This window comes from Hyperoodon ampullatus, assembly GCF_949752795.1.
Source record: "Hyperoodon ampullatus genome assembly, chromosome: 19".
Classification (NCBI taxonomy): Eukaryota; Metazoa; Chordata; class Mammalia; order Artiodactyla; family Ziphiidae; genus Hyperoodon; species Hyperoodon ampullatus.
The window spans coordinates 17,526,544-17,552,258 of record NC_136932.1 but is presented as its reverse complement, the minus strand read 5'-3'; the positions used below and the strand labels follow the sequence as shown (position 1 = coordinate 17,552,258).

General features: G+C 58.0%; 1 protein-coding gene across 1 annotated transcript in view; it reads left to right on the top strand.

The window, feature by feature from the left end:
* SEPTIN9 (septin 9) overlaps positions 1–25,715 on the top strand; it is a gene marked incomplete at its 5' end in the record, with an annotated part of 105,617 nt that overhangs the window by 19,571 nt on the left and 60,331 nt on the right. The window contains one exon of the mRNA XM_079726239.1: positions 6,082–6,723. Within this exon, the coding sequence (XP_079582365.1) occupies positions 6,082–6,723 (642 nt within the window). The remainder of the gene's footprint in view (positions 1–6,081; positions 6,724–25,715) is intronic.

Genomic DNA, 25,715 nt, shown 5'->3' with positions numbered 1-25,715 from the left:
GATCCAGGCTGCTCCTGCCTCGACCCCCATGCGCACGACAACGACGGGAGGTTTGCATCTGGCCAGGCGGCCTGGCCTCTGCAGCAGCCGAGACTGTAGGTGTTTGATGGACCGGGAGAGGCTGGGCCGGAGGCGCAGTTATCCACACCCTCCCCCTCTTCTTAGCAAGGTTTGTTTTTTAAGAGCAGTGTTGATGGTTTTATCCCCTGAAAATATGAAGTGACCCACATTAGCATAGACACCTTGGGAAAAGGCAGGAAAGTGTAATGAATTGAACGGCCACCTTAATTCCATCCAGAGACGGCTGTTTTCCTCGAATGTGCGTGCACCCTGCACATGTGTGTGTGAGATGAAGTCAGGCCCGTGCATACATCTTGGATCCTGCTATTTTTACTTAGTGTTCTCAGCATTTCTCATCTTCAGAACCGTGATTTTGATGACTTTGCAGGACTCTGGCATATGGGTTCAGAAAAATCTACGTAAACTCGAATTGTTTCCAGCATTTGCTGTTTTAATGCTGATGCAAACATCCCGTACATAAATCTTTCTGTACGTCTGATGATTTCCTGGGGGTAAATTCCCAGCAGTGGGCCAAAGGGCACAACAGTCTTCAGGCTCATGTGCTCGTGGGGAAGGGCTGACTGGGGCCGAGGAGGCCTTTGGGGAGCAAGCAGCATTCAAGCCCGGCTTTGGGGGTTCTTGACTTCATGAGAGGGAGAACGGGGGCATTCTTATTTGGGAAATGGTGTGAGGATGGGTGGGCCCCCCGTGCCCTGTGGGAGATGTCAGTCCTTTTCCCTCCCAGTGGCAGTTCGGGGACCCTCCCAGTACAGCCTGGTCCCATGTTTGTTTGGTGCCCCGCAGCCATGCAGTTTGTCCTGTCCAGCTTCAGGGCGGGGGGTGGGGGTCTCTTGCCTGCCCTCTGAGGGCATTTAGCATCCTGCAGACAAAAGAGGAAACAGCACAGCGCCACTCCCCACTTCTCTGGTTCAGTGAAAGGCCACTTTTCTGCCCGTCGGTCCCCCATCAGATGCGGTTACGTAGGGGCCTCCAGTCCGCACTCTTGCTGGCTTCCTCGGCCGCACTTGGACCTCTTGGGCTGCCTCTCCACGGGGAGGGGGGAGAAGAGTAAAGTGGAAAAAGCACCCACTGCCGTGGTGGATTATAGCCATTCTCCACGGAGGAAGTGGAAGGAGTTTCCAGGGTGAGTTTGACCCTGGAAAGGGAGGGGTGACTGTGCGTGTTGGGGCAGGACCTGGAGCGTTTGTTTAGGACTTCCGTTGGGGGACGGGATGCTGGAGGACCCTGTCCTGCCAGCTTCGTGACAAGCCGTCTCCTAATTCTTCCCAGCTGGGTGCTAATTGTGTCATGACATCCTCTGTATAGAGGCGGCTGCTCCTAGGGCATCCCTCGCACAGCCTGCCTTAAAAAAATGATCTTTGGGGCTTCCCTGGTGGCGCAGTGGTTGAGAGTCCGCCTGCCGATGCAGGGGACACGGGTTCGTGCCCCGGTCCGGGAAGATCCCACATGCGCGCGGAGTGGCTGGGCCCGTGAGCCATGGCCACTGAGCCTGCGCGTCCGGAGCCTGTGCTCCACAATGGGAGAGGCCACAGCAGTGAGAGGCCCGTGTACCGCAAAAAAAAAAAAATCTTTGGTTTCATCACCGAATATTCTGGTGTAAATCTAGAGCAATGTTATTCTCGTGACGACTTCTCCCACCGTCCGGGGTTTTGTGTGATTCCTGAAAAAGGAGTCAGCTTTTCCTCCTCTGGGCGCCTGATACAGCAGTTCTGGAGCTCGGCCACGCTTCCAATGGTCCATCCATTGGACGTTTCTACTTCTTTTTCTTCTTTTTTTTTTTTTTTTTTTTTTTACATTTTGGCCACACCTCGCGACTTGCAGAATCTTAGTTCCCTGACCGGGGATTGAACCCGGGCCCACGGCAGTGAAAGCGCCGAGTCCTAACCACTGGGCCACCACGGGAAGTCCTTGGACGTTTCTTGAGTGGGGCTGGGTGCAGAGTGGGCGTGACAGCACCAGAGGGAAGGGCCCCAGACAACCCTGTAGCCCAGAGGTTTCATCCCTCTAACAGTCCCTGTGTTAACTTCCTGTGGCTGATATAACAAATGACCACAGACAATGTGGCTTAAACAACAGAAATTTACTCCCATGGTTCTGGAGGCCAGAAGTCCAAAAGCATGGTGTTGGCAGCGCCAGCTTTCTCCAAAGCTTCTAGGAAAGAATCCTTCCTGGCCTCTTCCAGCTTCTGACGGCTCCAGCCATCTTTGGCTTGCGGCTGCATCATTCCAGTCTCTGCCTCTGTTGTCACATGACCTTCTTCTCCGTGTCTCTCAGATCTCCCTCTTCTTTCTCTTATAAGGACACTTACCACCCTAAATCCAGGATGATCTCATCTTGAATCCTTACCTTGATTACATCTACAAAGACCTTTTCTAAGTAAGGTCACATTCACAGGTTCTGGGGGTTAGGATTTGGACGTAGCTTTTGGGGTTGCGGGGGACACTGTTCAACTCCCTACAGAACCTTAGAGGAAAGTGAAACTTCTCAGGCTGAGATGGGTTTGAAGGCCTGGTGCCTCCCTGCTCTGGGCCCACAGTTACAAACCTGTGATCCGATCTGGCCTTTACGTTGTGTAGAAGAAGCACCTGAGGCCCAGGAAGGGCTGGAGGGCTGGCTCGTGGTGTAACAGAGGAGAGGACTCCGGCTCTCTTCCCAGGGAGCCCACCCCCCCCCCCGCCCCAAGCCAGTCCCAGCAGACTGGGATGATCAGGATGACACGGGAGGGAGTGGCGTGAACTGCACGGGGCCACCACAGCAGGCTTTGGGAGGAGGCAAGAGCGAGCCTGGCTTTTGGGGGGGGCTTGAAATCCTTGGGTGGGGGCAGTGCTTGTTTGTGGGGATGGCGTAAGCCATCAAGAACCCCCATCAGGGCTTCCCTGGTGGCGCAGTGGTTGAGAGTCTGCCTTCCGATGCGGGGGACACGGGCTTGTGCCCCGGTCCAGGAAGATCCCACATGCCACGGAGTGGCTGGGCCCGTGAGCCATGGCCACTGAGCCTGTGCGTCCGGAGCCGGTGCTCCGCAACGGGAGAGGCCGCGACAGTGAGAGGCCCGCGTACCGCAAAAAAAAAAAAAAAAGAACCCCCATCAGCCCTGGATGTTTGCTGAGCAGTGACCGTCCTGATGGTGGGAACAGCCCTTGTCCTCTCAGAGAGAACTAGACTAATGGGGGTGTTGGTGCTGGCCCGGGGAGTGGCATGTGCCAGGAAGAAACACAGAGCAGCCAAAGAGAGGAGAGGGTGGCGGATGGGGCCGGGTTTGTGCGTTCTGTGTAGATTTTGTGTTCCGGCGAGTAGTGATCTGTGTGCCGGCCAGTCTGGTTCCAAGTCATCGCCGAATTGGGCCTCCCGACTCAGGGAGGCCTTTACTTTGGTGCAGGGTCTTAATTCATGAGTTGCAGTTGGAGGTGCATTCAAATGGGCTCCCCAAGAAGGGGGCTCTCCAAAGAGGGGCACAGACATTATCGGGACTCCAGGAAAAGTTCGTCTTATTCCCGTGGGGCAAACCTGGGAAAGAGCCCTCACCCACCTAGTTCCTGTTCTCCCAACTTGGCCCCAAGGAGCTAACACCAAGTACTCTTGGACATGCACATGCCTAGGTGGGTGGGGTGTGGACCCCTCCTCGAGGGAGCTCACAGACAGACAGGAGCCACCGTCGGGGACAGTTTGGACAGTGCTCTCGGGGCGGGGGTAGACCAGATGTCTCGGGAGGCCCTGGGAACCATGAGAGGACAGAGTTCCGGGCACTCAGCCCTGGACTTTCTGGCCAGTTTAGCAGGCACTTGACCTCTCCCTGGGCACTTGAGGCGTCTTTGGATGGGCAGTTTGTACCCTGCATATCTTGCTGGACAGCCCCCGGTGAGTGGCAGAGCTGCGCCAGGCTGGGGTCCTTGCACAGGCACAGCCCCTGCCGCACTCGGCCATGTGCCTTATCAACCCGAGGTCACGGCAGGGCCCGCTGGCCAAGTGCAGCCCTTGGATGTGATTTCCTTTGACCACACAGTGTTTTTTAAAGGGGTTGTTTTGCTTTGTTTGTGCCAGCATTTAAAAATCAGGAGATAACATATAAAAAAAATTTCAGATTTTCAGATTCTCTTGAATCAGGAGCTCTGGCCACATTGCACACACATGCCTGCTTGGCCGCAATGAAGCTGAACAGCAGGTGTGTCCCTGAGTCAGTGTGTGGTGAGGCGCCCGCTCCCGAAATCTGCACAGCTCCCTCCCTCGGAGGACATTTCCCATCCCTGCAGGGCCTCTGGGATGGTCGAGCTTTGTGACCCAGGATTTTGTGCCCTCTGTCCACCGAGAAGGAGGTGTGCCCAGGGCTTGGACAGGGTCCCCCAGGGGTGTCACGTTTGGGGAACTGGTAGTTCCGGCAGCCAGGAATCAGGGTCTGGGGTCTCGTTTGCTTCCCCCTACATCCAGTGCTTCAGAGCACACACGCTCCTGGCCACCCACCCACTCAGCCACCCACTACACCCTGGTCTTCTGAGGGAGGTAATGTCCACGGGGAAGAGACAAGGGCTGTGTTGGAATTTGGAGGAAGGAAGACTGGAGGGAGGGACTGCTCAGAATGGCCCTGAGAGCTGGTGTTGGGGGCTGGGGACCAGCTGCGGGCTGGGGGAGGAAATTGGGGGGGGGATCCCTGTAATCCTGGGCTCCTGGGGCTGTGAGGTGAGGTGGGGAGGGGGGTGGGGAGACACTGTGGGTCACTGAGGGCGCGCTGTGGGCCCGGCTGGGGAGGAGCTGGTGCATGTTCCTGCCCCGCGGGCCCCTTCCCACTCTGGTCTTTATAACCCGGAGCAGCTGGTTCTCATTTGCAGCATGGCTGCAGGGACTGTGGGGATAGTGGCTCCTCAGGCAGTGTCCCCACCGCCTTGGAGGGAGCAGATCCTGGCGGAGTTGGTGGGTGGCCGGGTGGAAATGCTGGGCTGCGGGGTGGGAGTTGGGTGGTCAGTGTCCTGCATGGGCCCAGGTCCGGCTGGGGCAAGTGGTATAGGATGGAGGCAGAAGCAGCCGGTGTGAGGACTAAGAGAGACAGCGGTGTGAACTTCGCCCAGGATCTCCAGTATTCCACCAGAAAGGAGTAAGAACCCTGGGCCTTGGAGTTAGACGCATATTCCGGCTCTGCTACTCACCCCACGCCACTGGGCACTCTGCTTAAGCACCTGGGCCTCAGTTTTCCCATCTGTATCAGGGGATTATAGCATCGTTTACACCATGGGGTTAGGGTGGGGAGTAAGTGTGGTTATGCACACACAGTAAGCCCAATGCCTTGCCTGTGTTAAAAGTTCCAGCGTTGGCTCTCCATGCTGTTATTGATATGGTGGTGACATTCCCATCGAGATTCTTTTTTTTTTTTCCTGGTGAATTTTCGTATTTATTTATTTATTTTTATTTATTTGGCTGCGCCGGGTCTTAGTTGCGGCACACGGGATCTTTTTAGTTGCGGCATGCATGCGAAATCTGGTTCCCTGACCAGGGATCGAACCCGGGCCCCCTGCATTGGGAGTGCAGAGTCTTAACCACTGGACCACCAGGGAAGTCCCCCCATCGAGATTCTGATTGGTTATGGTTGTGGCTGTTATTCTGGGGGACATCTCTCCACCGCTGCTGCTGCTGGTGGTGTTTGCTGCTGGTGTCTTTGCTGGGCGGAGGTGAGGAGGGAAAGAATTCAAAGGCCCCTCCCTTGAGCCAGAGCATCCTTATAGAAAATGTAGCTGGCGGGACCATGGCCACGGCAGGACAGAGAGGACAGAGGGCGTCCTCCAAGCTTCCGCCTTTTCTCTCTCTCCCAGAACACGTGGCTGCCGGTGCCGCAGTCCCCTAGTAGAGTGGGGCTGTCCTCTCTTCTTCCTGAGAGGTGAAGGGCGCAAGAGTCTTCCCGGGGGCCCCTTGCTGTAGCATCCCCGCCAGCTGCCTTCTGATGTTCACCGTTAGCGGGATGTTCCCAGGGGTTCCCGAGCCGTCTACTTACCACCTTCTCCTCGCTTTCTCTCTCAGCCTTGAAAAGATCTTTTGAGGTCGAGGAGGTCGAGACGCCCAACTCCACCCCAACCCGGAGGGTCCAGACTCCCCTGCTCCGGGCCTCTGTGGCCAGCTCCACGCAGAAGTTCCAGGACCTGGGTGTGAAGAACTCAGAGGCCGCGGCCCGCCATGTAGACTCCCTCAGCCAGCGATCCCCCAAGGCTGCCCTGCGGAGGGTCGAGCTCTCGGGGCCCAAGGCCGAGCCCGTGTCTCGGCGCACCGAGATCTCCATCGACATCTCGTCCAAGCAGGTAGAGAACGCCGGCACCGCCGGGCCGTCCCGGTTCGGGCTCAAGCGGGCTGAGGCACTGGGCCACAAGACGCCAGAGCCCACCCCTCGGAGGACGGAGATCACCATAGTCAAGCCCCAGGAGTCAGCCCACCGGAGGATGGAGACCCCCACCTCCAAGGTCCCTGAGGTGCCCGCCATCCCCACCGCCGACGCAGCCCCCAAGAGGGTCGAGATCCAGGTGCCCAAGCCAGCCGAGGGGCCCGCCTCCCCCATCCCACCCCAGACCCTGGAGAATTCGGAACCCACCCCGATGTCTCAGCTGCAGAGCAGGCTGGAGCCCAAGCCCCAGCCACCCGTGGCCGAGGCCCCACCCAAGAGCCAGGAGGGTGAGTAGCAGGTGCTGGTCATCCGTGCTGCAGTGATTTGGGGGGTGGGGAGCTGGCTTTGCCCTGGAGTCTTGGAGGAAGAAGCTGAATATTGAGGAGGGGGGCGCGTATACTTCCGAAGGCTCACGGGAGGGGACTGGCAGCTCTTTCTGTCCACGGGGGATGGACCGAGATGCAGCAAGTTGGATTTGAGTTAGACTTGGCAAAGAATCTCTGGGTTGTGGAGGGCCCCCGTTAATTGGTCCACAGGGCCGTGGTGTAACCTCTGCTGTGAGCCCAGGACTTGGGGGCAGGAACCGGGGCAGGCTCGTGTCGGGGCTGGATGGATTTGAGACCCTAGGACAGGCTGTCACATTCTTGGTGGCTGGTGGTCGCTGGGCCGTGGAGAGGCAGGCTCCTGCTCAGGAGGGGATTGTGGCTGCCCTGCTGGCACCCCCGGGGCAGGGGGTGAGGGGGGTTTTCTGCACAGGAGGGTCTTCCTCTTCTTCCTTCCCAGGTAGGGAGGGTCGTGGCCAGATGCAAAGGGAGCATGAGAACGCCTCATCTCTGCATGCTCATATTTTCAGGGCTGCCTGGAGGGGGTCCCAGGCCAGGGAACCCCGTGATTCCTGTTCACAGCTCCGTTCGGGGGTGTTCTGCTTGGCTACCATCCTCGGAGGGTCCAAACCCGGACTTGTGCTCACGGGGAGCTCACGGGGGAGGTGGTGCTGATCCCGTGGGACACCGTTACTGCCCCCGCAGGGAGGGTCTTGGCCCCATGGGCTGTGTTAAGGTGCCGGCTGGGTTGTAAGCCCAGTGAAAGCTGGGTCCAGTTCTGATCCCGGGACTCGGAGCTCAGTAAATGTTCAGTAAGTGTCCTCTGGGTTGAACAGGCAGAACATTCTGGGATTTTGATATACTTTTTAAAAATTATTTTTAATGGTGGTAAAATACACATAACATCACTGACTGGTATAGCCGTTTTTAAGTGTACAATGCATGGGCATTAAAAACATTATGTTGTTGTGCACTGTCACCGTGATCCATCTCCACAACTTGTTCATCTTCACCACCTGGAACTCTGTCCCCATAACGTACTAACTCCCCCTCCCCACCCCATCCCCTGGCACCCACCATCCTACTTTTTGTCTCTACAAATTTAACTACTCTGGGTACCTCATGTAGGTGGAATCCTAAATATTTGTCCTTTTGTGTCTGGTTTGTTTCTCTTTGCACATCTTCAAGGTTCATCCATGTTGTAGCGGGTGTCAGAATTTCCTTCCTTTTTAAGGCTCAATAATATTCCATTATGTGTAGACCACACTTTGCTTATCCATCCATTGTTGATGGGTACCTGGGATCCTCCTACTGCTTGGCTCTTATGAATAAAGCGGCTGTGAACATGGGTGTGCAACTATCTCGAGTCCTTGCTTTGAGTTCTTTCAGGTTTTCCTTTTTGAATGAGAATTTTCCTGTGGTCAGTGGACTTGGGGGCTTTTGATGGGGTGGGGTAGGGGTGTTGGTGGAGCAGCTGCTTTCTGCCCAAGTGCACATTTGACCGAGCAGGTCTGGTGGGCCGAGGGGCTGACTGAATTTCCTCTGACGCTGGGCCACGCTGTGGGCAGCAGGGGCCAAGAGGTCCCTTCCAGCCCTGGTGTGTGAATCTGCATCTCCCCAGACGTGACCCTGCAGAGCCACACCACCCCCCAGGTGCGCTGGTGCCAATGTCAGGACGCATAGCTGGTGTTTGGGGAGCGGCCAGGAGGCTGTTTCCTCACGATCTTCTGCTGGTCCAGGGCCTTTGCTGCCGGATACAGCCCCGTCACAGGGGTGAGGTGTTCACGCTCAGCTGAGTCAAACAGCTGAGTCAAAGAGCATGTGGCTGGGGAGACGGTCGTCACCGTCCAGATCTTGGTGACGGTCGGCACTGCATGCCTGAGGACGTGGTCCTGCTCTGGGGGACAGGCAGGGGGTGTCTGCTCAGGGTGGCCCCGGCCTGGGTCGTCAGGGCGGGCGGGGCGGGGCGCGGCGCAGCCTTGGGCACATCTAAGAACGTCTTCCTCCAGCGGCAGCCGCTGGTCAGGCCAGCTCTGCCTCGGGAGCGGGCCGTGAACAGCGGCTGTGGAACCAAGTGGGCGGGGCCGTGGGAGAGACCCCGGGAGCCCGGGCCTCAGCAGCTGAGTTTTGGAGAGGGTGGGATTTAACCAGGGAAAGACGGGGAGGGAAGAGCATTCCCAGCTGAGGCCGCAGTCCAGAGGTGTTGGGGAGCCTGGTGTTGGGCCTGTGCAGTTTTTCCAGGGAAAAGCATTTCAGTGTCTGAGCTGGGCGCCAGCACCCTGGACCCGCAGCCCCTCTCTGTGCAGATGGAAGTCCAGCTCTTCGTGGAGAGGTCCACGGGCCGGGTGGGGGGGCTGCCTTCCTGCCCCTGGAGCACGAACTGGGGGTCGGCGTATGTGCCAGTCATGGGTGTGCACATGTGTGAACTCACAAGTGTGCTGAGCCCGCCTCCTGTATGTCCTGTTGGCTGGATGGGGAGGGGGCTCTCTGAGACCAGGGCTCACAGGTTGAGAACCTTTAGGTGCATTTGAACCAGGCAGGGGCGTTGGACAGATACTGCAAAGAGGAAGGATGCTCGGGTTTGGAGGAGGTGGGGGCTTGGATGACTCTGGGAGGATTCTCTTCATTTAAAACAGAAGTCACTGTGGGGTGAGTCTGGAAGTAACGTGGGGTGAGAAGTGGGCTGGTGGAGGAGGAAGCAAGGCCCTCTGTGGGCTTGGAAATTTGGCCTTCACCTGCTCACTTGGACATCCAGTCCTGAGGTCCTGGGCAAGTCCAGGTGGAGGGCAGGGTCTTCCCGATGGAGGGGTGTTCCCTGCATCTATTGCAGTGGCTTCTGCAGAGCCCCGGGTCTTAGCTCCCCGCCAGCCCCTGTTCTGAGGCTCCATCTGCTTCTCTCTCCCTCCCCCTCCTCTGGTCTCAGCCTATCCAGCCCCTCCAGGCACAGATCCGGTTGTCCCTCGGCCTCATTTCCTGTCCATCTTTCCTGCAGACCTGGCACACCCATCCCCTTCCGCCCTTCCATGGCGGGGCTGGGTTGGGAGCTCCCAGAGCCCCCCAGCCTGCAGGGCCTGCTCTGACTGCCTTCCATGGGCTCACTATCCCTTACCCCTGAGGGCCAGCTGGCGCTGCGGTGTCAAAGGATCAGGGGGGTAGGGAGCTCTGTGCCCTCTGATCAGACTCAGCCCTTTGCCTCTACCTCCAGGAAGCCCTCCAGACTGTGACTGTGGGCACAGGACAGGGTGTCCTGGGACCTCAGCTAAGTTGTTCCTAGGTTGACCTCCCTAAAGCACAGCACTGATGAAATCCATGCCCACTATGAGCTTTCACTGCTCACCCGCCCGGGCTCCCGCCCTCCACAGTGGATTCACCCTCTTGTCCGGCTCATAACCTCCCTGCTCCCCAGCCCCTCCTGCTCTGGTCCTTTCGTGGTCTCCCACTGGCCACCTTTCCTCACAGCGGTTCTGCACTGATCTCCTGACCCCCAGCCCCGCTTCTCTTCACATCACTGCTTTTCAAACTCCTATGCATCCTTCAAAGTCCTGCTCAAATGGCACCTCTCCCACTAACTGGAACTAGCCTCACTTCCTCTGATTCCCGTGCCTTTTTGCATCTTTCTCACGTATAATATCGTGTGTTTGTCTTGGAATGTAAATTATTTGTGTATGAACCTTCTTTTCTCTGCTAGACATTTTTTTAATGCAAAAACAGCTTTTCACAGTACTATTTCTTTAAAATTTGGAAAATACAGACATTAGAAAGAAACTATAATTCACCTGTAAGCCAGTGATACCCACTCTTAACGTTTGCTATGCCTTCTTCAGAATTCCCTCCATGCCCTGAACTGGATTCTAGGTTACTTGAGGCTGGGGCTGTTGTCTTTTTTTTTTTTGGTAAAGACTCTCATGAGATACCGAGTAACTTGGACATAACAGGTGCTCAATAAAACAGTGTTGGAGGAGTGACATGGGGATGGCTTTGTGGTGGCTCTTGTAGGCAGATGCAGGGGCTGCAGGGACCCCATGGGACTCTCCAGGGATCAAGCAGATACTTTTTTGGTCAACCAGGAACCCACAGGTCTGATCCGCTCACTCTGGCGTGCTGGGTTCTTGGTTTCCGAGGCTGCTGGCCCCTGCCCCTGGACCTGGCACCCTCCATCCCTGATCCTCTCTCAGGCTCTGGGTGGCAACGGCCTTGCCTCCCCTCCCAGGTCCCCCTGCCCCCACCTGGGTGGCTCTGGGTGGGGCTGGGCTGCAGGACCCAGAACCCTGTCTGTGTGGCAGGCTCGTCGCTCTCCCTCCCGCCAGGAGCCACCCGCCCTGGTTCCACCGGCCAAGTTTCCCCGAGGCTGCCTTATAAGGCGGGCGCTGGCCGCTTGCTTGTGGGTCTGGTTCTTTGCCGTCTCTGGATGCTCACTGGAGGCCGTGGGGGAGGCTGGGGTGACCGGGCCGTGTGGCGAGTGGGGTGTCCCCGGACTGGCGCCCGGCTGAGTTCTTGGGTGTGTCCTGGCTCCACCCCACCGGCCAACTGGTTCTGAGCCATCACTTCGCGTCCCCCCCAACCTGCCCCCCACTCCGCAGCCTCAGTTTCTTGATCTGTCAAATGAGGGAGGCGTTGGGCTTGCTGGCCCGAGGCAACAGGGGTGGTAGGGGGTCTGAGCTGTCTAGGTACAGCTGCACCTACCCAGCCCCCAATAACCAAGACAGGTATCCAGTCCACGGTGGTGCCAGGAGTCCCTGGTGATGTGGGCGTGACATTGGGGTGGGGCAGACACAGCAAGTGTCTTCCTCCGGTTTCCCTACGGCTAAAAACATCTAGAAATATCTTTGGTCGTGGGTAGAGCCTTGAGGAAGGTGGACGTCAGGCCCCCTACGCCTCTGGTGGTGAGCGTGGCTTTTTGGCAGACGAGGTGAGCCTGCCGTCTTCCGGGTGTACCTGGGTGCCTGCTGCACCAGGCGTGTGTTAGGGGCTGGGGCAGAACAGGGAAGATGTCACTTCCACGGGGAATCATGGGAGGCGACAAGCACAGGGACATGGGGACGGAGGAGGCTGGGCAGAGAAGGCTTTGGGGAACGTGAGATCTGAGCTGAGTCTGAAGGGTGGGAAGGGGTCAGCCAGTGAAGTGGGGGGACCGTGACGTGCCCCAGAAGTGTGTGTGGGGATCAGAGAGCGTGAAAGGGGAGGAGAAGGGGACCGCCATCTGCTTAGGGAGGAAGGGCCAGCTCTGCAAAGGCTCCCTAGACAACCCCCGTGTTCGCAGGACAACTCACTAACCAGGGTCCTGTCCCTGGACTGTGAACTCCCCACTGCCGGGGTCTGCACCTCGTCTGGCCTTTCATCCCAGCACCTGGCATATGGCAGGAGCTTCGTAAATGTTGAGGGTCTCGTTTGTGTCTGGCAAAGCAGAGCAGTGAACTTGAATCTCTCTGTGCCTTGGGCCCTTAGCCCGGAGAGTTTTCTTCTGTGTGGGGGGCTGCGTGTTTCTATTCTGGTGGGAAAAAGGCTGTACCTCCTGCAGGAATGTTCCCACCTGGCTGCCTTGCCCGACAGACCCCTCTGCTCTGGGCTCCTCCCCGTTCCGTTGTGGCCCCAGAGGGCATCCGGGCACCCTCTCACCTTTCGGGATTGGGTCCCTTTCTCCTTCCGCCTTTTAAGAACAGACGCTCTCCTCTGAGTTGACCCTGAGGCCCACGCACACCTCGGTCTGAAGCAGGAAGTCCCCATGCATGGAGGGACAGGAGGATGTGGCGGAGGGGTGGCCAGGCCCAGGTGCGTCTCCTTCAAGGTGGGGCAGAGTAGGGGGCAGGGAGGACAGAGCGTGGCTCCGGGCCTGGGAGAAAGCACCCGCCTCCCCCGCTGGCCCTCCAGCTGCCTGCCAGGCCCAGCCCAGTGGTGAGGAGGGAGGAATGCAGGCCCGTCCAGGGAATGCAGCCGAGCAGCTGCGGAATGCCTTACATAGAGCTGGGCACAGCTGCGGGAGCGGGCCGGGCAGGGAGGCCGGTGCTGCAGGCGGGTCCCCGCGCTGCCTCCCTGCAGCTTGGGGGGGCTGCAGCCCTGACCAGGGACAGAGCCCGGGCCCCAGACACGTGGTGCTGGGTGAGGCCTCCTGGGTGCCTGACCTGGGAAGCCGAGCAGCTGCCAGGAGAGGGGCTGTGTCTGCAGCCGCAGCCTCTCCGCCCAGGACAGCTGCTGGGAGCCAGGGTCGGCACAATGGGGCTGCTGTCCGGGGGACACGCCTGCGCGGACAGCCACGCTCTGTGGACAGAGGGCACATTCAGCACCGGAGGAGCGGCTCGGACCCCTGCCTGGCGCCCCGAAGTGTGGGCGGCCCTGCCCAGACCCTGGGTTCCAGCAGGCAGCCTGAAGGATGATGCCACGTGGTTCCCACTGGCCTGACGTGGCTCAATGTGGACCTGGGGCCGCATGTCTGAGAGCTGTGGGCGGTGAGGAGGGGACCCTTCTCGGGTCCAGGCATGACTTCCTTTCCACGTTTTATCCACTTGGGCTTTCCCTGACCTGGGCCTTTCTGTGGGTGTCACAGACACCCCCCTGGAATCCCAGGGGCTCCTGGAGTTACCGGTTGTAGCAAATGAGCAAAGGCAGCTCGTGCCCAGGACTGAGCGTCCAGTTCTCTGAGCAGGGAGGCCTCCCGTCCCCTTTCCCATGCTGTCACTGGGCACACCGCTGTGGAACCCCAGGGCTCTAGGGAACCTGGTTTGGAAATCCCTGGTCTGTCCAATGCAGTTCAGAGAGACCAGCGCTGGTCCCAGCAAGGAATTGGGAAGTGGAAGTGGCCTTGGAGGTCACCTCTTCCATCTCCCTCCTTCTAAAATATAACACACACAGGGTACAACTTAGAAGCACAGAATGTTCCAGCAGGAAGCCACTCTGGAGGCCTTGCCCACTTGTTCATGGGGGAGATGGACCTCAGACCGCCCTGGCCTGATGACCTATGCTCTCTGAGTCCTTTTTCTCATCATCGCAGTGGACCTCATTCCTCCTGCACGGCATTGTTAGAACAAAAGTGCTAACGTGTGAGGACCGCCAGTGCAGGCCCAGCACCCGGGAGGTTTTGTTAAACAAGCTCATAAATGAAAACCAAATGCAGCCTTCTTTAACGAACGGGCTCAGCTGGGCCATTGCACGATGCCTCTCCCTCCCCGAGCTTGTAGTCCACGCTCTGGTCTGTATCCCTGGCTCCCTCGGCCCCGTCTGCCCCGTTGCCTTTTTCTCTTCTAATTCTCAAAAGCAGTGCGTGACCATTGGTAGAAGAGAAAAAGTCAAGGTCACGTGAAATGTGAAAAGGAAATCTGTCCCTCCTGATCTCCCACCCTTTCCCCAGGATAGCCCATGTGGATGGTGGGGCGCACTGTGTGTCCTTCTGGATTTTGCGTGTGTGTGTTTTCGCCATTTAATGACACTGTGGATGTAGATCGGGCACATTCCTCGTAACAGCTGCGTCCTCGGCCATGACATGGTCCTGCCATTCTTGTCCGGCTTCCTCTGTGATAAACGAGGCTTCCATGAACATCCTTTCGCTTATATATGTGCAAATGTTGGATAAACCTTTAGGAGTGGAATTTCTTCACCAAAGGATGTGTGCGTTTAAGATTTTGATCCATGTTGCCAAATTGGCTTCTAAAGCAGCTACATCAGTTTCTGGTCATGATGGAGAGGTGCTATGTCCCTTGCCCTGGGCGGAGAGGTAGAAAGCTATCTGATGGGTGTTTTATTTTGTGCATCTCTTACTAAGTTGCGGGGCGGGGGTGGGCGGGTGGGTATCTTTTCCTCTGTTTACAGGCCAAGGGCCCTGGGTTCCCTGTGAACTGCTCATTCCTGTCCTACGTTCCTTTTTTTCCCAGTTGGGTCGTTAATCATTTTCTTGATTTTTTTGTTTGTTTGTTTAAGAGTTCTTGGTACACCTTTGTTGTAGCTGTTACAAGTGCTTTTTTCCAGTTGTTAACTTTTAATTTTGTGTCTAGTGTGTTCTTCTAAACAGAGATTTTTAACCCTTAGGTTGTCAAGTTTATTCTTTTTCTTTTCTCTTGTGGAGGTTTATGTCCTGCTTAGAGGCCTCCTGCATTCCAAAATCATAGGAAAAAAATTCACTCAGGTTTTCTTCTGGTACTTTTATGGTTTCATTTTAATGTACTGAAATCATTAATCCATTGGAATTTATTTGGGTTTAAACAGCGAGGTAGAGATGCACAATTCTTGCATGGATATACACGCGTGAGCTTGGTCTACAGCGTGTTGGGCATGTGTGCGCCTGCTATTTTTATCAGTTTTGGTGTCAGTGTCGTGCTGGCTTAGCAAAAATAATTTGGATGCGTTTCTTTACCCCCCTCTGTGTTCTGGAACATTTTAAGCGGCTACACGATCATCTCTGTGTTAAAACGTTTGAAGAATTCACTAGTGAAACCATCTGAGCTGGATACTTTTGTGGGAGCCTCATCCTTTAAAAAGTTTTTTCCATAGGTTTGTTTGAGTTTAGGGTTTGTTTCCTCCTATTTTATACCTTTTTTTCGCTAGAAAATCATCCTGTAAGCTATTTAAAATCCCTCAGATCATTCAGAGGTAGTGGTGCGTAGAGGGGGTGGTGAGGGGCCAGCCCCCCATGATTGCCACCATCAATCTGTGCACCTGAGCTGCTGCCCTGGGCCTGGCACTGTCCTCAGAGGAGAGTATGTGTCGGTGGCCAGGACACAGCCCGTGTCCTGGGGACGCTCCGTCTGAAACATGCGTGCAGTGCAGTGTGACAAGTGTTCTGAGAGGGACGAGCCCAGAGGGCCTTGGCACCCCAAGGAGGGAGCCCCCCAACCCTGCCAGCAGAGAGCTCTTGGAGGTGGGGGGCGGGGGGTAGGGCCCTTGGTCTTGAAGGGGGCAGAGTGGTCCAGGCAGGTGAAGGGCCATTGGCTTTCTGGAATCCTGAGTTTGATGTTGCCCAGAGAGCGGCTTTCAAACTTATTTTGGACTGGAGCCCCCAGTAAGAAGTACGTTTTACACCGCAAACCAGGACACGCGTATGTGTAGATGTGTGTGTGTGGTGTGTATACAAATGAAACAATATTTCCGCGGAGCACGTCTTACCTTGTGTGCCTGCTACACCTTCGTACTTGCTGTGTGTGCTTCTTTGGATGGGGGAGCTTTTCTTATTTTCTAAAAACAGCTCTATTGAGATACAGTTCACATAATACCATTCCGTTCTTCCATTTCAAGTGTACAGTCCAGTGGTTTTTAGTTATTTACAGGGTTGTGAAACTGTCGCCACATCCAATTTTAGACCGTTTTCATCACCTCAAAAAGAATCTCTGTCCCCATTAACTGTCACCTCCTGTCCCCCACCCCCGTTTCTCCCAGCCCTAAGCAACGACCGTAGATTTGCCTGTTGTGAACCTGCCTCAGAAATGGGATCATACAGTGTGTGGTCTTTTTTTAACTTTTTTTTTTTTTTTTTTTTTTTGGTGGCACGCGGGCCTCCCACCACTGTGGCCTCCCCCGCCGCGGAGCACAGGCTCCGGACGCGCAGGCTCAGCGGCCATGGCCCACGGGCCCAGCCGCGTGCGGGATCCTCCCGGACCGGGGCACGAACCCGCGGACCCCCAACCACTGCGCCACCAGGGAAGCCCCAGTGTGTGGTCTTTTGTGACCGGCTTCCTTCCCTTTGCATCGTGTTGCAAGGTTCCTGCATGTTGTAGCCTGGATCAGGGCTGCGTCCCTTTTCCTAGCTGAGTAATATTCCATGTATGGACTGAGCACATCATGTTTATCCATTCATCAGCTGAGGGACATTTGGGTTGTTTCTACCTTCTTCTAGTTCTTCTAGTATGAATGTATTCTTTTTAAACGTAAAAAAATAATGCTGGTTATGACCCACTAACTAGTCTTCAGGACCCATTAAAGCATCAGAACCCACAGTTTGGGACATGCTGGCCTAGGCGGTGGGCTGAAGGCGGGCCGGGCCGGAGGTGGGCTGGATGCCGTGTTATGGGCCCGATCCACCAGAGGTGTTTCACCAGGGCCTGATCAGATTTCCTAGAGATTATCATGCCGGGAGTGTTTGTTTATGCAGGAAGGGTTGAGCGTTGACATGTACCAGGCACTGTTCTCTGCGCTGAGGAATTCATCGGTGCTGAACATACAGAGAAAAATCCTGTCCTCCTGGGGCTTATGTGCTGATGGGAAGCGGCAGAGCGTAAACAAAGCGAACAGTAAAACCTAAAGCCCGTTAGCCGCGGTGAGGGCCAAAGAGGAAAGTGAAGCAGGCAAGGCGGCTCTGGAATTATCGCTGGCACCGGGAGGTTGTGACCCGAACCAGGTGGTCCTGGGTTCAAGGTCGAGCTTGGGTGTGGACCCCTGGAGGTTGGTGGGTGAAAGCACAAAGAACACGCCCGAGATTAGGGCAAGTGAGGCACTGGGCGGTGGGGGGCCACAAAATGTAGCGGAGGGGTGGGGGAGCGCCAGGATACCCAGGGATCAAGAGAAATAGCATGTTCATGCAATGCGTGTAGAAATCAAAATCGTGCCCCCCAAAATCCTTGATGAACGAATATCCACATTTTCAAGGAAGACGGGCCAGGCATGTGCGCACAGCCCTGATGCACTCTCCTCGCCCGAATCCCGCCCGGTTGGATTGCGCTCATTAAGGAGTGTTTGCAAACATTTGATTTTCAAAAAATATTGCACCGAAATATTATGTATCTTGATTCCTGAGTTTTTTGGCGGCCCCTTCAAAATGTGCACTCCCTGGTCTCGGCCCCAAGAGGGTTGAGGTTTGAGGGGCTGAGGACTTTGAACTTGCTGAGTGCAGCACCTGCCAGGGATGGCAGTGGGGAGGGTGGGGCAGGGTGGGGAGTGCCTGGGGGCAGGAAGGCGAGGGTGGAACAGAGTCCTCCTCTAGGAAGCTCGGTGGGGTGGGGATGGGGGGAGCAGTACAACCACCCTTCCAGCCTGTCATTTTGCTGTTGGACGTCTGGCATCTGTGCCGGGGCATTGTCCCCCTAAATGGAGTGTGACCGGGAGAGGAGGGTCCCTGGCACACCCAGAGATCCAGTGGGAGGAAGAGGCGTAATAAAGGGGGTCCAGAGCTCGGGCCTGGGCTGGGCCTTCTGCTGACGGTGGGGAGGCAGCCCTGCCCACTCGGGCCTGCTGCCCGGCTGGCCTCCAAGGCCCCGAGGATGCAGCAGGGCCTCCTTTCCTGTCTATCCCAGTGAGGTCTCCAGATGCTCTACCCAAAGCGCCCTCCTTCTGGGGGCTCCCTGAGCTGGCCAAGGAAGCAGCCAAACAGCATATTCGGTTCCAGGCAGCCTCAGCTCGGCCAGGCCCTGGCTGGAGCACAGCCCTGGCCATCATCTGAGACCTGTGCGTCCTGTTTCCCGTGCAGGGCCGTGGGACCGGCTGCGGGGCGGGGCGTGTCTGGTCTGAGATGAGGCCCTCGTGGCCCGGAAGGAGCTGGAACTTTATAACCGTGGCGGCCACAGCTTGGAGGTGGGGAGGGCTGGCTGTCACGTCCCAGGGAGCGGCCCGCCCCTCCCTTCCTCTGAGTCCCCCAGTCGCCTGGTCCCTGGGCCGCAAAGGCCAGCCTGACAGCCCGTTCTCCTAAGTCACTGTCGCCAGGCCCACTTCCTCTCATCTGTCCTCACCCAGACTTCACGCCTTGCCTTACCTCTGACAGGGCAGAAACGGGAGATCTTGGGCGACCCCCGAGGGGTGTGAGGAGACTGCTGTGTGAACAGAGGGGCTCTGTCCCTCCCCGGGGCGGGTCACCCTTGCAGACGCAGCCTCCTGCTCTGGCAGAACTTGCCGTGTCCACTCCCTCCTCTGCGCAGGGATGGGGAGCCCAGCTGGGGGGTAGGTAACACCCATGGTCACCATTGTCACTGGTGACCCCAGGGCATGCCTGAGTCATGATGTGACCCCTGCCCGTTCCCCTGGCAGCCGGGTCCACTTCCTTGCACAGTCCAGTAGCCCAGCCCAGGAGGGGGGGCTCTATTTTCACCCCTGGGATGATGCCCCCTCTCCTTAGTGCTGGTCTAAGGCAGGCCTTCCTGAGGTCTGTGGCTCCCTGCCTGTTTACCTGCTGACTAATGCCTATCTGGTGCCTGATGGGAAGAGCTGGCTTGGTGAGGCGTCCAGGGCTCAGGTTACAGTGGGTTGGGGCTCCTCCTGAAACAAGGCCCTGCAGTGTTGGCCTCCACCGCCCGCCTGGGTTTCAGGCACCTCTGTCCCCAGCCCCCACCAGGTGAGTTCGGCCTGGGAGTCCCAGGACGTGGCGGGGGGCTGTGGTTTTCCGGTGGGGGGCAGGGCTGGGGAGGCTGCGATGGACGAGGCCGAGTGGGGAGGCGCAGTCCCACTTCTTCCTGTGGCAGCCGGGGGGCCTGGCCACTCCTGTGTCTCAGGAGGGTGACAGGCGGCTGGGCAGAGGCTGTAGGGCAGCTGTATTGGACCAGCTGGTGCAGGAACGGGGGGCGGACCTTGAAGCCCAATCCCAGCTTTCCGGGAGGGGGGTGGTTTATTTCGTGGCTCTGTCAATGGACTTTCTGTTCAGGCGAGAGAGCCTAGGTCAGTGACTTGGAAGCTGAATTCCTTGGTATTTAATTTAGCAGCAAGTTTGCCTCCCCCCCCCCCCCCCCCGCCACAAGCCCTTGCTTATTATATGTGCTTGTTCGGGGCAGGTATTTGCGCTCTGCTCTCCGTGGGTGGCGTAGGTCCCCCGGCCTTGGTGCCTGCCCCCGTGATGCCTGGGCAGCCCCACCTGGGCCTTCAAGCCAGTGAGACTTCTGGCTCCAGTGGTGGGTGGCTCTCTTTGGACCCAGAAGGTCCGGGACCGTTCAGCCTCAGTATCCAGATGAGGCTTGGGGGGGCTAGGGGAGTGTTCTGAGCCGGCTTCCCGTTGCGTGGTTGGTGCGGCCTTGGTGGGGGCCCTCCCTGTTGGCTGTTCCTTCCTCCTGCATGCTTCGCTCCACCCTTGGCTTTCCCCTTCCCTGGCCCCTGCGCGGGCCAGCTGGCACAAGCACTTTCCGGATGGAACTTTGAAACTGGAAGACTTTCCAGGTCCATCCAGATCCAGATCCCTGTGGCAACAATGAGGGAAATCCTTATCTCAGCCGGAGAAGGAGGCCGAGTGGTTGGTAATAACCACCAGCCTGACAACTCCAGCAGGATAAGGCTAGCTTCCAGGCGCTCTCATTGCCCCATTTTCCAGATTAGGAAATCAAGGCACAGGGAGCTCCAGCCACTTGCCTAAGGCCTCCAGTTGTTAATAGTGTGAGTTTGAACCCTGGGGGGTGGAGCTCTCTGCCGGCGCTGGGCACTCAGGGCTGGGGACCAGGGCTGAGACATGAAGCTGGATCCCTGCCCCGAAGCTTGGGCTGGGGTGTGGAGCCGCCTAGGCTGGCACCCTCCTCTGGCCTCTTTCTTTCAGAAGGTGCCATGAGATGATGAAATGAAAGAAAAGAAAACTCCGGTTAGAAAGGAGGGACTCTGGTACTCCCCCTCTTCCTCCAGCCCCTCAGCTGCCCTGGACTTTGGAGCAAGATGCTGTTTGTCCGGGGTGAGTGGGAACAGATTGGAAGTCCCGTTTCTCCCCCATCACAGCTGCAGGGAGCCTGCACTGGCTGCTGCCACCAGCCCAGCCCAGCCTGTCTCATCCTCTCTCCTCTTTTTCCTCCCCATCCCGTTCCTCCTCACAAGACCAGCTTGAGTTGTTGCTGAAGTACCAGCCAGAGATGTGCTGGCTGGGCTGGGGGCAGAGCAGAGGGGCGGTGTGCCTTCTTGGTTGGGAGGGGCTGAATTAAGACCCCCGGTTGTAGTCTCCTGGTCAGCACTGGAAGAGGGGGAGACCGTCGTCCCTACCTGCCAGCTTTGCTCCCTCGCCCTGGAGCAGGTCCCTGCGGGTCCCAGAGAGGCTGTCCTTATGTACAGCACGGCTTCTGCAGGCTCGCCTGGGCTATTGATCTTCCTGGGGCTTGGAGTGGCTCCCCTGATTGGGCTGAGCAAGGCGCGGAGATGGGCGGAGGAGGGATCCCGTGAGTGGGGGCGTCTCTCCCTGGGGGCTTCCTCTGACTAACCTCACGAGGGCACAGGTCTTACTCCCAGGGATTGGCTCAGCTCTTGATTGCCATTGCTTTGGACAGCCCAGGCCCTGTCCATGCTTGTTGGACACCATGGCAGGGTTGGGGGGCGGGGGGGGGCGGGGGTGTGCCCTCAGGGCATCAGAGAGAGGGAGAGGCAGGTGGAGAAGCAGTTGGAAACACAGCATCTTCACTCTTGTCAACGCTGCGTCGGGGCCCGGCCGCCCGGCCGGGCGGCCAGGACAGTAGCGGCCACCGCCCGGCTTCCTGGGAGGTCAGCCCATCAGCACGGCCCAGGGGATGAGGAGGGGAGCTTCTGTCCCCAGTTCCCCTCATTTCTGGCCTGGGCCTCGGGAGCAGGCCCCCAGGTGGGAGCAGCTGAGTGAGAGTAAGGGCCTGGAGGGGCCAGGGCACCCCGGCAAACTACCTCCCCCCACCCTCGCCTACCCCTGCGGGACTTCCTTCCCCAGGATTGCTTGGGGTTGGTCCCAGGGAGCGAGGCTGCTGGCCACATGGACATGGCGAAGCTGATACCCATGGGGTGAGACCCCACAGCAGAGGGCACTCTTATTACCTGTTGGGTCCGAGCTCTACCCTCCAGGCCTGTATTTCCAAAGCACGGTGGGCACCTCTGAATCCGAAGGCAGCTTCCTGGGCCCAAACCCAGCCTTTTGGGGACCAGGGTCTGTGGGGGAGGCGTGGGGACAGCTCTGCAGAGAAAGTTACTAACGTGCCTCTAACCCCTCCCCCGCGCCTTCTAAGGCTTTTCCGTCCTCCCTCTGGGACCCTGGTCAGGGCTCGGCTCCAGGGCGGGCACCGGGAAGACCTGTGGGCTCTGAGGTCACATCTGCCGCCTGGCTACGCTGTGGGTAGAAGATGAGAAGCTTCAGTCGCCCTGAAAGTTCTGTGTACTGACTGCTCAGGAACCTAACCCTAACCCTAAGCACTACCCCACTCCCGAAAATGGCCGACTTGATGCAGCATTTGTGACCATGTGTGTGTGCAGTCTGCCCAGGAGGCTTTAGAGATGTGGCCCCAGGCCAGGTCCTAAGGGGGGGGGCGGGGGCCTCGTGACCCCCACTGTTCCCCACCCCACCCCCCCGCCGGCCCCCAGTCCTTGGCTCTGCGGTGAAGAGGGAGCTCTCCCAGCACCACACCCCCTGCAGTGTAACTGCCACCCGGTCACGCTGCAGAGAAACTTTTCCAGGGAGCCAGCTGTCACATTTGGCCTCGATTCTTTGTTTTTGAACAGGAATGAAAGGAGAGAGTGAGTAAGAAAGTGTGTTGGGGGTAAGTGAGTAGGGGAAGGTCAGAGAGAGGGAAGGAAAGATCTGGAAAGTCCAACCATGTGCTTGCGAAGCTGGTGCCAGCTCCGAGATTATCTGGAGGTGGCGTCCTGCCCTGGGCCCTGCCTGCAACCAGGAGGGAATGTTCTGCAGGGGAATTGCCTGACGAGCTGGAAGCGAGACCTGGGAGCCTGCCCTTGGCTTGAGTTCTGCTGCTTTGAGAGCTGCACAGATTTGTTTCCATTTTAGGGACACCGCGGGGAGGCTGTCATTCCCTTCCTAGCCTTTATTAATTTTTCATTAATCACAGTGACCGCTTACTGCGTACTTACACGCTCCAGTGCTGGGCTGGAAGCAGCTTTATGTGCTTCCCGGGACGTTTCTGCACAACAGCCTTAGAAACAGTTACTGTTACGGTTTGTAAAGAAGGTACCAAGGCACAGAGAGGCTGAGTAACTTGCCCCTGGCCACACAGCTGGAAGTGGCTGATCCAGCTTTGAATCTGAACACAGGGCCGTTTGACTCCAGAGCCGGGCTGGTTTGTAACTAGGTGCATGGTTTCTGTGCCCCTGGGGCAGCCAGCTCGGCTGAGGCTCCTTCTGTGTACAGGCAGCCCCCGGGGCAGCCCCCCCCCCCCCATGGCTAAAATGGGGCCAGGAGAGGCGGGGGCTGCAGCCAGAGTCGCACCCCGGGTGGGCAGCCACCCTGGGGACACAGCCACATCCCCCCTCCTGGATCTCTGGAGCCTGCAGGTGTGGGTCAAGGGCTGCCGGCTGCAGGCAGAAGAGGGCCCCACGGCAGCAGACCCTGGGAGTCCAGCCTGCGAAACCCTGAGGCTTCTGGAGGCCTCTGGCCCGGCTTCCTGTGCAGCTGGGTCCTCCTGCACGCTCAGTCCCCAGGCAACGCGACCTCCCACAGCCGGGTCCATCTTCCCAGGCCCAGGTCACGTGGTGCAGGTCAGCCTGCTCTGGGGGAGGGCAGGGCGCCAGGAACAGCCGGGGGCAGGATTGGGGGGTGGCGGGGTCACACTTCCCGGGAATGGAGGGAGAGCTCACTCGGGGCAGAGCGTCCACTTTGCACACTGCACTTCCATGTGCGGTCAAGCAACCTCGCCAGCCCTGCGCACGATCCTCCAGTTACGCACAGGTCCAACCCCCGTCCTTCCCCCATCCCCCAGCCCATCCAGTAGACATTTGCACCATGCTCAGGGTGTATGCATGGAGCACAGCCCTCTGTGTAGCTCTGCTGGCCCCTGGTCCTGTGATCTGGACAGACCCAGGCCTCCTGCCTGTGTGTCCTAATCCAGGAGGAGGTGTGACGTGAGGGGAGGTGTTCCCTCTGAGAAGTTAAGGTCTGTGTTCGCCCAGGTGGGCGTGGCACAGAACAGTGAATGGGGATGAGCAAGGGTTCTGGGGATGGGGGGTTCCAGAGTCGCCTCCTCAGGCCCACCCCTCCCTGAGCTGCACTGGGCGCCTCCCAGCCTTCTCAGCCTAGCACAGCCCAGCCCAGCCATTTCCTCCTAAGTCCCCACCCCAGGCCCCCTGCTTGGGAAACAGCACCCTCTCCGCCCACCAAGTTGCCCGGGCCTCAGAAATTTGGGAATCATCCACCAGGCACAGCCGTCTCCAAAACAGACCCAAATCTGCGTGCGCCTTGTCCGCCTGCTCCAGCCCCAGGCCTTGCCTTGGCAGACGGTCCGCCCCGAACTGCCCCCTGCTGTCTGCTCCCCGCAGTGGCCCGCAAGGCCCCTACGCCTTCCCCAGGAGCATCCACACCTGTAATGTGTGTGAAGGACGCCCCCTGGAGGTGTGCGTTGGCTGGGCATGGTGAGCCTGACAGTCCCAGTGATTTCCTAGATGGAGGATCGGTTCAGATCACTCCCTAGCTTAAAGCTCCCCGTGGGTGCCTCCTGTACTTGGGACACCTACTCCCTGCTCATGGGTTTGCAGCCCCCTGGCCTGGCTGCTCCTGGGGACACAGACGTTTGTCCCCAGCAAGCCTGTTCCTTCCTGGGACATCCTTCCCCACATCTTTTCCTAGCTGCCTCATTTGGGTCCCTGCTTATACACTTGTCTGCCTGCTTATATGGGATCCCAAGACTCTTACCACTGATTTGTTCACACGGAGTGTGAGCTCCAGGAGGTCGGGGGAAGCTGGCTGTGTCCCCAGGGCCTGGCATGTCGGCGGTGCCCAGTTCGTGCCTGTTGGGCACCTACTGAGTGCTAGAGGAGCACCGAAGGGCGGGCTCTGTCCAGCTGGAACAATCAGGGAAGACTTCCTGGAAGAAGTGGTGTCTGGGGGGCCTCGGAAAGTGGGAGGTTTGGTGCCAAATTAGGACAGAGGGCAAAGGGGCATTGTCATAACTCAGCAGACAGCCTTGAGCAGCGACGGCTGGCACAAGTAAGAGGCAGAGAGAGAAGTACCTGTGAGTCGGGGTCCCCAGGGAGGCTGAGCTCCCGGCTGAGCAAAGGCTGGAGGTGGTAACGACACCCGTGGGTGCAGCTCAGTGTGGAGTGGGCCTGTCTGCTCAGGCCACTGGAGCCCTGTCAGATGAGGGGCGGCCCTAAAACCACCAACCAACTAAGGTGCCTCAGGAAGGATGAGGGGGGTGTTTCTGGGGGACTAACCTAGCGCGGGTGGACAGTGGAACAGAAGAGAAGGGACGGGAGCGGGCCCTGAAGCCTGCCGAGCCTGAGGCTCTGGGAGGCTGAGTGAGGGTAGGACCGTGGGAACCGAGAGGGCAGGGTGAGTTCTGGAAGCCCCCAGAGGAAGAAATGGCTGGGGCCGGGCGTCCTGCTCCTTACGGGGGATATACCGCCTCACCTCCCCCGGCCGGCCCGGCTCTAGCTCTTGGTGACGCTGGGTGAATGCGTTTGAAGTGCAGGGCTGGCTCCAGTCCCTGGGTCGTGGCTGCCTGAAGCACTGTGTTGAGAAGGATTCTGAGGCCAGGAGGAAAACCTTCTGCTCTGGTTTGGCAACGTCTGCCTTGGGTCAGGGAGAGACCACGGGCAGCCCTGAGTGATCCCATTTGCAGAATTTGAGGAGACCAGGCAGGCGAGGGGTGGGGAGAGGGGGCCCTGGACAGCACCCAGGGCCTTGTCATCCCAGGCCCTACCTCGGTTGCTGTTGGAGCTCTGCTTGACATTTCAGAGTTCCGATCAGCTCGGCTTGGTTTAGTCAGCATCCCACCCCAGGCTTGTCTGCCTTTTCGGTTTGATCCATTTATCCTAGTCGCTGTCATCCCTACCCCACACCTGCCGTGTGTCCAGCCTTTCCAGGGTGCCAGCCACTCGGCTCATTGCCCTCCATGCATCTCCTGTAGCCCTCATAGCATCTCAGGACGCACAGAGAGGCTGAGTTGCTGGCCCATAGTCACACAGCAGGCACCAGGACTCAAGTGGGACCTCTGACCTAAGGGCCTTTGCAGGGCCCCAGGGGGATACTGGTGAGGAAGTGTGAGGTATGAGAACCGGCCCCACCTCTGAGCACCAGCAGGATGGCCCAGCAGGCCCAGCTGATACAGTGACTGCAGTAGGCTGATCCACTGACAAACAGGAGTGTGGGCTCTGAGCTCCGTGCACCCACTTGCAACCCGGGT